Below are 14067 nucleotides of genomic sequence, written 5' to 3' on the forward strand. Positions count from 1 at the left end.
AGGCACAACAGGAGGCAGCGACTCCCGAGGGCGAGACAGCAGGCCAAGGATAAGGCCCACAGCCCCAACGACCAGCACTACTGGGTCTGAAGGACAACAATTGCCATCTAATTAGACAAGATCCCCCAACCTCCGATCCTTGTGGTTTTGGCACATAAAATTCAACCCCAAGGACAGTGGAGGCTGAGTCCTAACCTTCCCAGGTGGTGGCTCCATCCCCCCATTCCCTCTAATAAACTTCCCTCCTGTTTGCTTGCTGTGTCCGCCTAATTCCTTGAGCAACTCCAATCCGACAGGCATAAGTGGAAAAGGTGAAGGTGAGACCTTTGTAATTAGGAAAGGAGCAAAGGGGCCAGACATTACAGGCATGTTCCCTCAAAACAATGGGAGAAGGGACTGGACAAAGGGAAGACAGACACATGCCCAGTAAAGTTGGGACAACTAGGGAAGGTACTTACTGTCAGTCATACCTGGGAACAGAGGTCATTGGCCAGAATAGGCATGGCCACTGCAAGGAAGTGGGCATTTGAGATCTATAATCTCCTGAACAAAGACGTTGGCTCTCTTGGCTCCTCTTGGCACACCTGGCTCATAGCTCACACTTGGCTTCCTAGCATTCTCTGTGGCCCACTGCCATGTGGACCCCCCACCCCACACACACACACACACACACACACACACACACACACACGATGGACAAATGGAATGCAACTAGCCTGATGCTGTACTGGACCTGTCTCCAATATGGAAAGGAAACTCCAGACACTGGCTTTGCTTCTAGCTTTACTGAAGCCCCAGCTACACTCCTTCTATGGCTGTGCTAAGGGAAGTGGGACTTTCGAAACGCAGGGATTTAAAAATCACTTGTAAAAAAAATAATAATAATAATAAAATAAAAATCACTTGTTCTCCTGTGCAAGTCTCAGAAAATTCTTTTTCTCGGGATAGCAAGAAGTCCAGCAGCACCCAGTGGGGAAGAGGACTCCCCACTTCCTCCGATATCAAAGGGATTAAAAAGAACAAATTGGTTGGTTGTTACAGAATAGTCATGATGAGGATGTGAAACACAGAATAGGGAATATAGCCAATAATATTGTAATAACTACGTATGGTGTCAGATGAGCACTAGATTTATCATGAAGATCAATTAGTAAGTTATATAATCACTGGGGTGCACATCTGAAACTAATATAATATTGTATGTAATATTGTGTCAAATGTAATTGAAAAAAATTTAAAAAAAACATTAAAGACGCCCTAACCGGTGTGGCCCAGTGGGTAGAGCCTCGGCCTGTGGACTGAAGGGTCCCAGGTTCGATTCCAGTCAAGGGCATGTACCTTGGTTGTGGGCACATCCCCAGTGGGGAGTGTGCAGGAGGCAGCTGATCGATGTTTCTCTCTCATCGATGTTTCTAACTCTCTATCCCTCTCCCTTCTTCTCTGTAAAAAATCAATAAAATATATTTTTTTAAAAAACATTAAAGACTAAGTGACTTCAACTTAAAAAATCCAACATAATTTTGTTCAATTACACATAGCAAGTTATTTCTCTTGCCTCTGTTGTGTAAATATGGAGTGGCTCAATTCCTACAGCGGTCTTGACCGAATGGAAAAGACACAATCCTTTGGGCAACCAGATGCGCAAGGCGGTGGCTGGAGGGGCCGGGAGGCACCCTGTCTGACTGCCTGCAGCTCTAAGAGGGCCTGCGGGCGGGCGGGCCGTTTCCGGGGTGCTCGGAGGAGGACGGAGATTCCGCTTCAGAGGACTCTCCCGCACCCCTGACCGAGGCCTGCTCTGCGGGCTGAGCACCGCCAGCGTCGGAGCAGGCCAGTCATCCCCCAGGTTCTGGAGCTGGCGGAAGCAGGGGTGGGGAGTACACGTTACCCGGAGAAGAACCAGTTCAACGGGCCTTCTTCAGCTGGAGGATGTGTGGAGCGCCACCACGGCACGGCCTGGAACCTATGGCATCCAGGCTAGGCACCAATTCAACACTTTATTCCCGCGCTTCAGCCCGCACGCCGGAGCGCCAAGGCGCACACTCCACAGAGCACCAGGAGACCAGCCGTGCCCACCCCTTCCTCCGGAGCCCGCCCCGCCCCCGTGCGCCACGCCGCGCCGCGCCGCGGGGTTGCAGCCCTCCCACTACAGCGCCGCTGGCTAAGCGGTGCGCATGCGCGGGGGCTCGCGCTGCCGCGGAGCACTCCGGGAATTGTAGTCTCTGTGCGGGAGCCGCGGGCCTCGAGAATCCTGCATCCTGGCGGAACCTGGACAAGTCGGAACACTCTAGACACCCTGGCCCTTCTTCCCATCTTCACACCTGTCCCGTCACCTCGCACTCACTCGCTGGGCTTCGGTCAGGGCGCGCCCCACGGGAGAGCCCGAGATCCCGACTTCCCATCAGCGGGCTGTGCTGGAGGAGGCGGGGTCCACTGCCCGCCCCCCGCCGCCACCCTCCCCGCCTCCCACCCCCTCCCCGGTCCGTGTCGGGCCGGTGCCCGAAGAGAGGCGGCGGCCCCCGCAGCGGCCGCAGGAGGGGTGGCGGTGGGCGCCGCAGGCGATGCCCCTGCCCAGCTGCTCCGGCGGGGGGCGGTGCGATCGGCGGCGGCGGCGGCGGCGGGGCAGCAGGCGGGGGGCGGCGGCTGCGGCGGCGGCTGCTGCAGAGGGGCCGAGAGCTGGCGGCGGCGGCGGTCGTGAAGGGCATCGGCGACGGCGGTGATGGCAGTGCTGATGTGAGTGTCTGCTCGGCTGGGGACCCCGGGGCTGCCGAGCCCGAGCCCAGCGCCCGGCGGCGAGCGGGAGCGGGAGGCCAGGGGCGGCGGAGGGATGCTGCGCGCGCGGTGCAGCACCGGGGATGCCGCCGGCCGCCGCCGACCGTCCGGCTGGGCGCTGGGGCGGCCAGCGCCCTGGGAGCCGAGCCCTGCGCGGGGGTCCCGGGCGGAGGGGGGGCAGCCCAGGCCGAGGGGCGTCTGCGATTGTTCTCAACACCCTTCCCCCACCCCGCCCCGTGTGTCTGTTTGTCACTTGCAGCTGAAGATGGAAAGAGCCAGGCGAAGGGGAGGCGGCGGCGCCGGCGGCCGCGGCCGCGGAGGCAAGAACGTAGGGGGCTCTGGCCTAAGCAAGAGCAGACTCTATCCCCAGGCCCAGCACGCCCACTACCCCCACTACGCGGCGTTAGCCGGCGCGAATCAGCCCGGGGGCGCGGCCGAAATCCAGGAGCTGGCCTCCAAAAGAGTGGACATCCAGAAAAAGAGGTTCTACCTCGACGTGAAGCAAAGCTCCCGGGGCCGATTCCTAAAGATCGCCGAAGTCTGGATCGGCAGAGGCCGGCAGGACAATATCAGGAAGAGTAAGCTGACCCTGTCCCTGTCGGTGGCCGCGGAGCTGAAGGACTGTCTAGGGGACTTCATCGAGCATTACGCCCACCTGGGCCTGAAGGGCCACCGGCAAGAGCACGGCCTCGGCAAAGAGCCGGGCGCCCGGCGGAGGCAGAAGCACTTGGCACCCTCCCCGCCCGTGTCCGTGGGGTCCGAGGAGCACCCCCACAGCGTCCTCAAAACCGACTACATAGAGAGGGACAATAGGAAGTATTATCTGGACCTGAAGGAAAACCAGCGTGGTCGCTTCCTGCGGATTAGGCAAACCATGATGCGGGGGACTGGCATGATCGGTTACTTTGGCCACAGTTTGGGCCAAGAACAGACGATTGTCCTCCCAGCACAGGGAATGATTGAGTTTCGTGATGCCTTGGTTCAGCTCATCGAAGACTATGGCGAAGGGGACATAGAAGAACGAAGAGGTGGAGACGATGACCCGCTTGAACTCCCCGAGGGGACTTCTTTCAGAGTGGACAATAAAAGGTTCTACTTTGATGTGGGCTCTAATAAATATGGAATTTTCCTGAAGGTAAGTGAGGTGAGACCGCCTTACCGTAATACTATTACTGTTCCGTTCAAAGCTTGGACGAGGTTTGGGGAGAATTTTATCAAGTATGAAGAAGAGATGAGGAAAATATGCAACAGCCATAAAGAAAAGAAAATGGATGGCGGAAGGGCCAGTGGTGAAGAACAAGAATGCCTCGACTAGAGTGAAATTGAACTCCATCAGGCAAAATTTAAAAATCATAAATTGGCTAAAAGTACTGATCCGTAATCATTTGGAGAAGTTTTTCCTCTTTTTTTGGCCCTTTGTTATTAGTAATACCTCTATAGTTTATACTTCAAGGAGTCCGATTCTCATGTTATGTTATACATAGAACACTATAATTCTTATGGGAATTCCCACCTTCCCAGAGCTAAATAGTTTAGCTGCTTCATCTGCTCCAGACTATTGAAGTATGCAAATCAGCACAGAATGTGACATTCTGACCTTCTAAATACCATAACTAAGATTTACATTGCACTATGACATAATCCTGAAAAAAGATACCTATATTTAATCTGGAAGTGTGAATTACTATTTAACAAGTTCCCAAAAAAAGTATCCCATTCCTTCTTCATTAAAAGCTGCTAAGCTTCCTATAGGACAGTTACCACAGAACAGAAATTGACCTCAAGTATAATATAAACATATTTATTTATAAAAGTACAAGTTGAAATATATTAATTGTCCATTGGATAACTGAATATTAAACAGTACCATTAAAGGATAAAATCTTAGCGTTACTATAGTATTCCATAATTTAAAATTGTGTGGTAACTCTACAGTTTATAGTTGCCATAACAAAGCTATGGGAGAGTTTTAATTGGTTATTCTAAGTTAGTTGCAATCCCATCTTCACTCCTGTTTATTGATTGTATCATAGATTTTTATTGACTTTCCAAAGTTTCAGGAATTACTTTTATGTCATTATTGAGGGGAAAGCGTCATCCCATGGCTTTGCCATGGAAATTTTGTTGTTTTAGCTTTTCATGCTAATTTGAAGGTTGTGAGAGGTTTTTTTCCCAAAATATATCATGGACTCAAGGTGTTATATTTTATGCTTCTTTAACAGTATTTCAGAGGGGTTGGTGCACCAGTTAACTGATACAAAAATACATCTGTAACAATATATTTTGGTAGCACTTTTGCAATTGCTACCCTTAAAACTGAGTCAACACTTCCAGTATAAACCTGATTTTTACAGGTGTTTTAATTCCAAGGTGGGGGGAGGAGAAATGATTTTTCTAAAAAACATTTAGAATGTGAATTTTCAGCCTGGGAAAAATATTATTTGAAGATTGGTTATAAATATATTTGAAAGGAAAATTCAGGCATTTTCCAAGGTGCTCTTTATAATACTTAAAAAGGTTTACTTTACACAAGACTCACCCATTTACATGTATTAAAAATTACTTTCCAGTAAGTGCCACAGCAGTTTTTCAACACCTACGCAATTTTTTAAACAAGTGGTTATAGTGTATATGTGTACCAACCCACCCTGTATTAACTGACTGATTTTTATCTGTTGAGCTGCATTTTGTTCTGAATGAAATGATTGTCTTTTATCTTGGCTGTATTCCCCTCCCACACAGTAAGTCCATAATATCATGTTTAAGGGCCAGACACTGATTTCAACCCCCAAATATAGCTCTCATTGATGAGAGCTGGCTGCATGGATTGAGATCAGAATATAGCTCTTCTTTTATATGCTATAAGTAACTTGAGGTTATTTTAACAAATTTTTTTCCTTCAGAGGTTTTTCCCCAAATACATTTAAGGAAGATTATTAAGGAAGCTTTATGGTATGAATTGAGAACATTAATTTCACTGGTTTATGTGACTTTAAAACAAACATTCAGTAACCCAGACATATATGCTGGTGTTGGTTTGCAGATTGTATTTCACATTTCCTCAAGTAGTTTGAAGGAATGTCATTAGTGCATTATAATGGTGGACCATCTGGATCACTACGGGACAACTGAAGGTTAGAAGATAATGTTAGTCCTAGAGTTAATAGCACATGGTGGGTATTTAGACTCTAAAAGTATCAAGGATCTTTAAACAGTCCTAACTAAAGTAACTATTGTAGGTTTGATAAAAGTCGTTTTGGGTAAATGAAGGAGTGGTATGCACTTGAATTATTGTACTACTGATTGTTATTGCTGCCCATCATAGTGCCTATTAATAATAACCAACCTGTCAGATTTTGGCAAGCTGGAGCTGTGAATATTCCAGTATTTGAGTGTTCCTATCACTATTGTTGTGACTGTATACTCTCTCTTAAAACCTTCCCTTCTAAAATATTTATATCCGTTAAGTCTAAATGATTTCTTTTTTGGTTTTTAGTCTGATAAAATTTGAGTGTGTCTATATATATATATACATATATATATGATTGTGTGTATGTATATATGTGTTATATATATATGTATATATACATACACACAATACTATGTCAGATTTAAAGATAAATATCTTTAATTTATTGTATATAAATATTATTAGTTTAATTTTGCACTAATATTTAAGTAAAGAGTTCATTAAGCAGCCAAATTTTCTAATTGTATGTATACTTAAAAGTTTTTACCATCTCAAAGCTACAGATTGGATAGATGTTTATATACCATCTATTACTGGCAACTGAATATGCTTTAGAATCATTAGCCTTCTGCCAGTCCTTTTGTTTCATTTTTTCATAGTTAATGTATTCATTGAAAAATGAAATTATGCTATTTTTTTGATACTTAAAATTCCCAATCATTAGCCATAATCAAATAAGATCCAGTTCAAAACTCTGGTATTAGGACACGTATTGCCATGTATCTTGTAAAATAAGCTACTATTCTTATCTGTGCAATATACATTTTATTTATTGTCATTTGTGACATAAATGGACTTGCAAGTGTACATGGTAGTCTTCAAAATAACAGGATCCCTGCCTTGAAGACATTAAACTCTTAAGGCAAGAGGATATTAGAAGTCAAAACACGAACATTAAAGTTAGTAACCAAAATTCCTAGTTCACTGTACAATTGTAAAACACTGGTGATGTTTGCACATAATAACCCAAGCATAATGTGGTACAGACTCAAACTGTAATAATATAAGCTAATAGTATGAAATTTGGAAACGGGTTCCTCATAATAGTTGGCAGTGTGCTCCTAGCAATTGAAAGCAGCACTAATCTGTTGCTTATATGCAAAAGATGCAATGTATTATAAAAGTATTAATGTTCTGCCACATTTTATAATTTTTCTTGTTAAAGCCCCAAATTGCCATGTCCCTTAAACTTGAGTCAAACACAAGCTTATTTGCACTAAAGAGCATGGCCAAAAAATAAATGACAGGGTGGAAAAGCTAGTTGGAACCTCTTGAAATAATTGGTTCTAATGGGAGAATTTCACATTTGTCTATTTGAAAGCTATATGATCCAGGCAGACAATCTGTCAGTTCACTAATTTAATAATGCACTTTACCTTTTGTATATAAAAGATGTACATTTATGCCACTTGACAGGTGGGATGTGTTTCCATTACTATGTAGTTAGAATCTATAGGATGATCTCTTGCATGCATATGTTTGTGTTGGAACTGCTGTACTAACAAGTTTCCATTAAATTGATGTAATGGAGAAGGAGGATAGAAGATGCTTTTAAAACAAAGCCCAATACGTTTAACAAAGAATTTTAAAGTAGAGTTCATATTTGTATTTTTAAGGACTAGAATCAATTAAAAAACAAAACTATTTCTAGCCCAGATTAATATTACAGTTGAGACTATATCTAGTTGAGACTCCCCATAATACCCTAAAAGTTAATTTTTGGAATTTGTGCTGACAAATTTTTTTGAATGATTCTGTTTCATTGTTGATATGTGTTTAAATGAAAAGACAGTATATGACTGTATTAGAATTAAAAGTATGGTTGGCTGATCTGGTGTCATTAAGAAAACAGCCAGACTAAAGGAATAAAATTTCAAATTGAGGAAATGCAAAGTGCCTAAGGACAATTGCTGAGATAAATATATTATTTCAAAATTTGCAGAAGAACTAACTTTCACCAAACACAAATAGTATTGGGGGACTTATTGTATCCTTTCATCCTAAAATTTTCCTGAAATGTACATTTGAAAACTAGATAATTGTTGCTTAATAATAGGTTGTATGTACTTTACTAAGAAACACTGTGTACTAACAATTCATCGAGAGTATACTATATTTACTGCATTCATTTTATATCTATGGATAAGAATACATTATAAATAGTCATCCTATCTTAATATAATCATGTATTTATATTGTAATTTTGCAAATATTTTCAGTAAAATAAACATTTATCTGAGCTGCACAATTTGAAGAGGATAAAATTGGAATATACTCTCAGACACTCATTTTGAATAAGCAGCTACCATTGAAAAATGTATTATCATTCCTTTAGATTTTGTTTTATGGTTTATTTTTATATTTAAGTGAATAGGACTTAATTTGAATTTTTAAGTGGTGTCCTGAAAATAATTTTTTCATAAGTATAAGATTTCTTTTTCCTGCTTATTTCAAAATGTTTTTCATTAGAACTATTTATAAAAATCTGATTCCAAGCTTTAGGTAAAGACTTTGCTTAGTCACCACATAGTGTGAAGTGTGTCTTTACCAAAACACCACACATCTTTGGCGGGATAAAATCTAAAATAAACCACAAAGAGAAGTTAAAAATTTATTCTATGCCAACAGAATAATACAGGTATAATATTTATCACTGCCAAATAGGATTCTTAAAATCTTTCTGAAGTTTCCTTAAAGATTTCTCGAATTTCATAGAGAAAGTAGTGGCTAATGAATGACTAGCCCATGAGAGAAAGAGAATAAGGATGTTAGCATGCTGTTAAGACAATCCATAGTCCACAATGTTGTAGCAGTGAGGTACAGGGAAAATGTGTTTTCCCAATTTAATGTCATGTGAAAACTGAGTTTTTAGATTACAGTTACTCTGTTATGAAGTAAATTTACCCAAATTTATGTAGGTGGGTCTTAGAAAAACAATGTGTTAGTGTATTTTTTTGTATAATGTGGAAAAAGTCTTTTTCTTAATTTGACATGACTTTTTAAGTAATTTAAATTTATTTTAGTAGTGGGTTTTTAATCAATATTTTTTAATATGGAAAACATAATATTTAGAATCTACAGATGGGTAGAAAATGAAAAGTAGCAACCAATGTTACCAATTTCTTATATATCTTTCTAGAGTTACTCTGCATATACAAGCATATGGATTCACACATACATCCTTTTTAAACATACAAATTAAAACATATCACATACACTATCCTATACCCAATAGTATCAATTTTAGATCTGACATTATAAGTGGATTCTTTCCTTTTAATTTTATACTAGTACTTGATCTAGCTAACATAGCATTTAATTTGAACTATATTATTACACAAAGAGAACCTTAAAATTTTTAATGAATCCCATTGGTATTTACTTAAAATGCAAATAACTATGTATATATATTAATTTTAAAAATGTATAAATATTCAGTTTCCCTTCCTTATGCCTAGCCATCTTGCCTTCCTATCTTCCCTCTTCCCAAAAAAGTATTGATCTTTTTCCTGAAGTAATACAGATCAGGACCAGCAGAATATTAAATTATTTAACCACATGTTATTTTAGATTAACTGGGTTCTCTAATGAAAAATACCCATATCAAAAGTTTTAACAAATTACCACTTTTAGTCCTATTGTAGTGGTTCCGTTCTATTATCTTATTCCTTAGAAAAAAGGGGATGAGTTATAAGCGCAAATAAATACTAGAATTATAGCAAAAAATTATGTTATATTCTATTGAAATCATTTGATTTATTAACATGAGCTTTAATGTTTTTGGTGAGAAAGACATAAAGTTATTATGAATAATTAATTTAGCAATTTACTCAAATCCAAGTCTAAACAAAGGGATAAAACTAGTCCTGATTGTTTAAAGCATTGATTCCCCATTGAAGGACCCAGGGCCAGTCAGATATCCTTGGGACCAGAAGATACCATGATGATTTGGGGAAAGAGTAAAGACTTTGATGTCGCAAGTACAACTAAACCATCTCCATTCTCTGCTGGAAAAATATAAAATAGCAAATATAATTGTTTAAAAATGATGTTACATAATTATTATTCCTGAAAATATGGACAAAACTACTTTAATAGTTCTCCCCCAAAATAATAATTTTCTTTTTATTCACATCAAGTGGGGGGGGCATTTAAAGTCACTTTTCTAAGGACCACCAAGGAAAATTGTTATCTGAAAAAGTAAAGGTTTTATACTTGAATCCTGAAGGATACTATCTAATCATAAATTAAAGCAACCAGGGTAAAAGATCCAATGCTATTAGGCTTATCTTAAAGAATATGTGGGTTGAGAAAGAAGTTTTTTAATGGGTTGGTTTCTGTAAATTTTACGAAAATGTTAAAAAGGTTTGAAAGAAATGTAAGCATTGGTTTAAACTTTAGAATCATATCTCCATAATTGGTGTCATGATTTTGTTTGTAAAATGAGAGAGGTGTTGTTAGAAAACAGGTTTCTCTTAAATATATATTTTTAAAACATAAAAGAGTTTGCTTTTTTATTTTAATGACAAATAACTATCCTTTGCAGAATCTATAACATTGGTAAAGATATCTGGGTATTTACTTGTTTAAGTTTAAAATGGTTTATATGTATTGTTCCTTATTTGAAGAGAGGGGTCAAAAAGGAAGGTAAATTCATCTTCAAAATTAGTTTTGCTTAAATTTAGGCTAAAAAATATTAACAATTTCCCACACTAATCAAGGAGTTCCCCATATTGGTGCTTTGTGGTAATATATGTCTTAAAATATTTACTTTCTTTTGAATATCTCTTGAGTAATTTCTTATTCTGATTGAGGCCAGTGGCACCTACCAGTAAATAAAAACATATTCATAATGAATTAGTACTTCCACAGTGAAGTCAGTTTGTGATGTGAATATGAAAAAAATACTCACTTAAATGGAATATATAGTTTCTTCTTGAATGTTGTTGACTTTTTTCTAAAATTGAATAGGAGTTGTCTGTCTCTCATTTACCCCATTATACTTGGTTTCTGTGTTATTCCATTCAAAGTTTTCATTGTTCCCAGGAAATAGTAGGGGTAAAAAAAAAAAAAAAGTGGGGGGTTGGAGAAAGTAATCCCTAAGAAAAGTGTTCATAGGGTATAAAAGTTAGAGTTGCTCAAAGTGTAAGATTGGGGAGGGGTCACTTTTGTTGGTTTTTGCCTTTATTAAAATAATGGTATAAATCTGATTATTGTATTTGATCTGATTAAAGTCAGAATTTATTTTATCTGAGACTCCTCTATAATGAAATACTTAATTTTTTTTTTTTCTTAAAGGAAGTGGTTCTATTGGCTAATACTCTTCTTCAGGATATTCTTTGTTATTTGTTGTGGATTTAATGAGGTTGTTACCTAGAGGTGGCTGATATAAAATAAGAAAGAGAAGAGAATGGTATCTGCTGGTTATTTTGCTTGCCTATAACAAAAGAAATCAATCTAACAGAAACAGAAATTAAAAAAATAAGTCATTCTCAAAACTAAATCCCTATTTAACCTTAAAAGAGCATTTGAAAAAGAATAATAATACCTAATTCTGCCAGTGAGTGGCCTGGCCTAGAGCAAATGATGTAAATTTTGTTAAATGGCTTCTTATATGAAAAATGAACAAGACTGTGCTAAAAGCTAAGGTTCCCTCCTACTCTAAATTTTCATAATACTACTAGAGGCCCGGTGCGTGCACCAGTGGGGTCCCTCAGCCTGGCCTGCGGGGATCGGGCCAAAACCATCTCTCTAACATCCCCTGAGGAGTCCTGGATTGGTAGAGGGCGGTTCTCAGGTGACGCACCAGAATCAGGTTCCCTCTTCTCTGGTTCCGGGTGCATCACCCAAGAACCACAGCTGCCAAATCACTGCAGCTCAGCAGCTCCTGCATTGAGCATCTGCCCCTGGCGGTCATTGTGCATCATAGCTCCCAGTCAAACAGTCATTTAGGCTTTTATATATATACAACTGATTAGCCATATATATATATATATATATATATATATATATATATATATATATACACACACACACACACACACACACACACACATCTGCTTAGCCACACAAAATAAAATTTTGCTATTTCTTTTAAGGCCAAATTGTTGTATACTAACTACATAGCTGTCCTATGCTTTGATTTTTTTTAGAGAAGTATTTTTATTATCTATAGGAGGTCTCATTCTTTGGAATCATCACTTGTTTCTACACATTCTATAATCATTTCTCATATTCAGCATGACAAGAGAACTTTAGCCCTTTGCGGTCCAATGTTATTTTTGGAATTCAAACAGTCTGATCCAAATTAATTGACGGGATTGAATGTTGAACTTTTTAATGTTCTTTTTGCTCGACGTTGGACCTGCTCCTAGCGCCTGGTCTGTCGAGTCAGCCTCGAGGTTGGACCGAAAAGGGTTAAAAATAACATCACTTCTTGAAATGTCATTGCTTCTGAAATAGCTATATATTATTACATTGCTAAATAATACACTGCAACTATCTTTGCCGTGGTCCCTGAGATTCAAATACTGCTTTTGAGCTTTTTTTCCCTTGGTCCTATTGAACATTACAAATAATGACATCTAACAAAGAAAATAAGGAAGGGCACTGAACTGCTGTGAACACTATGGTTCTGTTTTAGAGGACCTATAAGTAGTAGGATGTGCAAAGATAACACATTATAATGGGTTTGTTTATTTGCTTTTATTCTTGAGAAACTGTAAAGGTTGATGATTGGAGGGGAAGGGAGGAAGCACACAAGGTTTCTGTCTTAGAGGCATTTATTTAGTCACCCTAGTCCTCCAGTTTGCAGTGCCATCACCACTGTCTATAGGGAAGATTTAAAAAGAGTGACACCTTTCTCCTTAGACATCTCTTTCTGGTACCTATTTGTTTATCAAAGACAATGTTTAAGAGTCACCAAAGTGTATTTTGCAATGCATATACACATGTAATTTTGTTAATTTCTTCCCTCCTTTTCCTCGCTCCATACGCTGTACCTGTGGAAAGTGGGTAAAAACACAATTTCCTCCCACTATGACCATGGCCCTACTCCATCCTATTTATTTGTTCAGATAACAATTAAAACAATAAAAACTAAAGCTGCTCTTTGAAAATTTAGAAATTGCCCCATGAATTAGATCTATAGACTCTGAGAAGGAAGGGATAATACTTCACTCAATTAATTTCAACATTCTTGCCATATTTCTATATAACATTCCACTTGGACTGAAAGGTCCGTTACTCCAACTCTTCAATACTCAGTGGATCTTCAGAAAATATTTTGTCTAGCATGATTTATAGGTAATTTCAGAAATGAATTAGCCTTTAGGAAAATTGCACCATGACCATTTTTAAAGAGAAGGTGGTAACAAAAGGAAAAATCAAAATGTATTAATACTAATAACTATTACTTATTGAATACTGACCATATACTAGGCATTGCTGGCCCCCTTATACCTACTATTTCTAAGTATCTTAACAACCCTCGTATCATCTCCATTTTAATATATTTTCCCAGAGGTTTAGAAACTGGTCCGATATTTCAGAGTTATATTTGAACCCAAATTGACAAGCCAAAGATTATGCTCATTCAGGCTACACTGCCTTTAAGACTTAATCTGAAATTTAGTCTGCTAACTAATAAAGCACAGTCTACCCCCAACCACCACTATAAATAAACCTGCCTCAGATTACTGGGAATTATCTTTCCCAAACTGTTTCCTATAGATGGGTCTAGTTCAGCCGTGGGCAAACACGCGGGCCAGATCCGGCCAGTTTGAAATGAATAAAACTAAAAAAAAAAAAAAAAAAAAGACCGTACCCTTTTAGGTAATGATGTTTACTTTGAATTTATATTAGTTCACACAAACACTCCATCCATGCTTTTGTTCCGGCCCTCCGGTCCAGTTTAAGAACCCATTGTGGACCTCGAGTCAAAAAGTAGAGCTCTAGTTCAACAAGAGACATATACTTGCTTATATGAGGGCTCCTCTAGTTGGTTAAAGGATGGTGCTAATAAATACAATTTATTTGATCTTTAGTGT

At 39.5% G+C, this 14067-nt stretch overlaps 2 protein-coding genes across 3 annotated transcripts in view; one reads left to right on the forward strand and one right to left on the reverse strand.

Moving 5' to 3' along the window:
• The window catches only part of WRN (WRN RecQ like helicase), a 133868-nt gene extending 131794 nt beyond the window's left edge, over positions 1-2074 (reverse strand). Inside the window, exon 1 of the mRNA XM_059685471.1 lies at positions 1886-2074. The gene's annotated coding sequence lies outside the window, so the exon portion shown is untranslated. The remainder of the gene's footprint in view (positions 1-1885) is intronic.
• A 415-nt stretch (positions 2075-2489) lies between these two features.
• Positions 2490-14067, forward strand: part of PURG (purine rich element binding protein G) — a 31707-nt gene continuing 20129 nt past the window's right edge. The window contains exons 1-2 of one of the 2 annotated variants that reach the window (XM_059685475.1): positions 2490-2730; positions 3029-3904. In XM_059685475.1, coding sequence (XP_059541458.1) covers positions 3035-3904 — 870 coding nt within the window. In that variant the 5' untranslated portion in view covers positions 2490-2730; positions 3029-3034. Of the gene's footprint in view, positions 2731-3028; positions 11274-14067 lie in introns of those variants that run through there. The other variant, XM_059685474.1, reaches the window with a different exon arrangement.

Source organism: Myotis daubentonii, chromosome 2, assembly GCF_963259705.1.
Source record: "Myotis daubentonii chromosome 2, mMyoDau2.1, whole genome shotgun sequence".
Lineage (NCBI taxonomy): Eukaryota > Metazoa > Chordata > Mammalia > Chiroptera > Vespertilionidae > Myotis > Myotis daubentonii.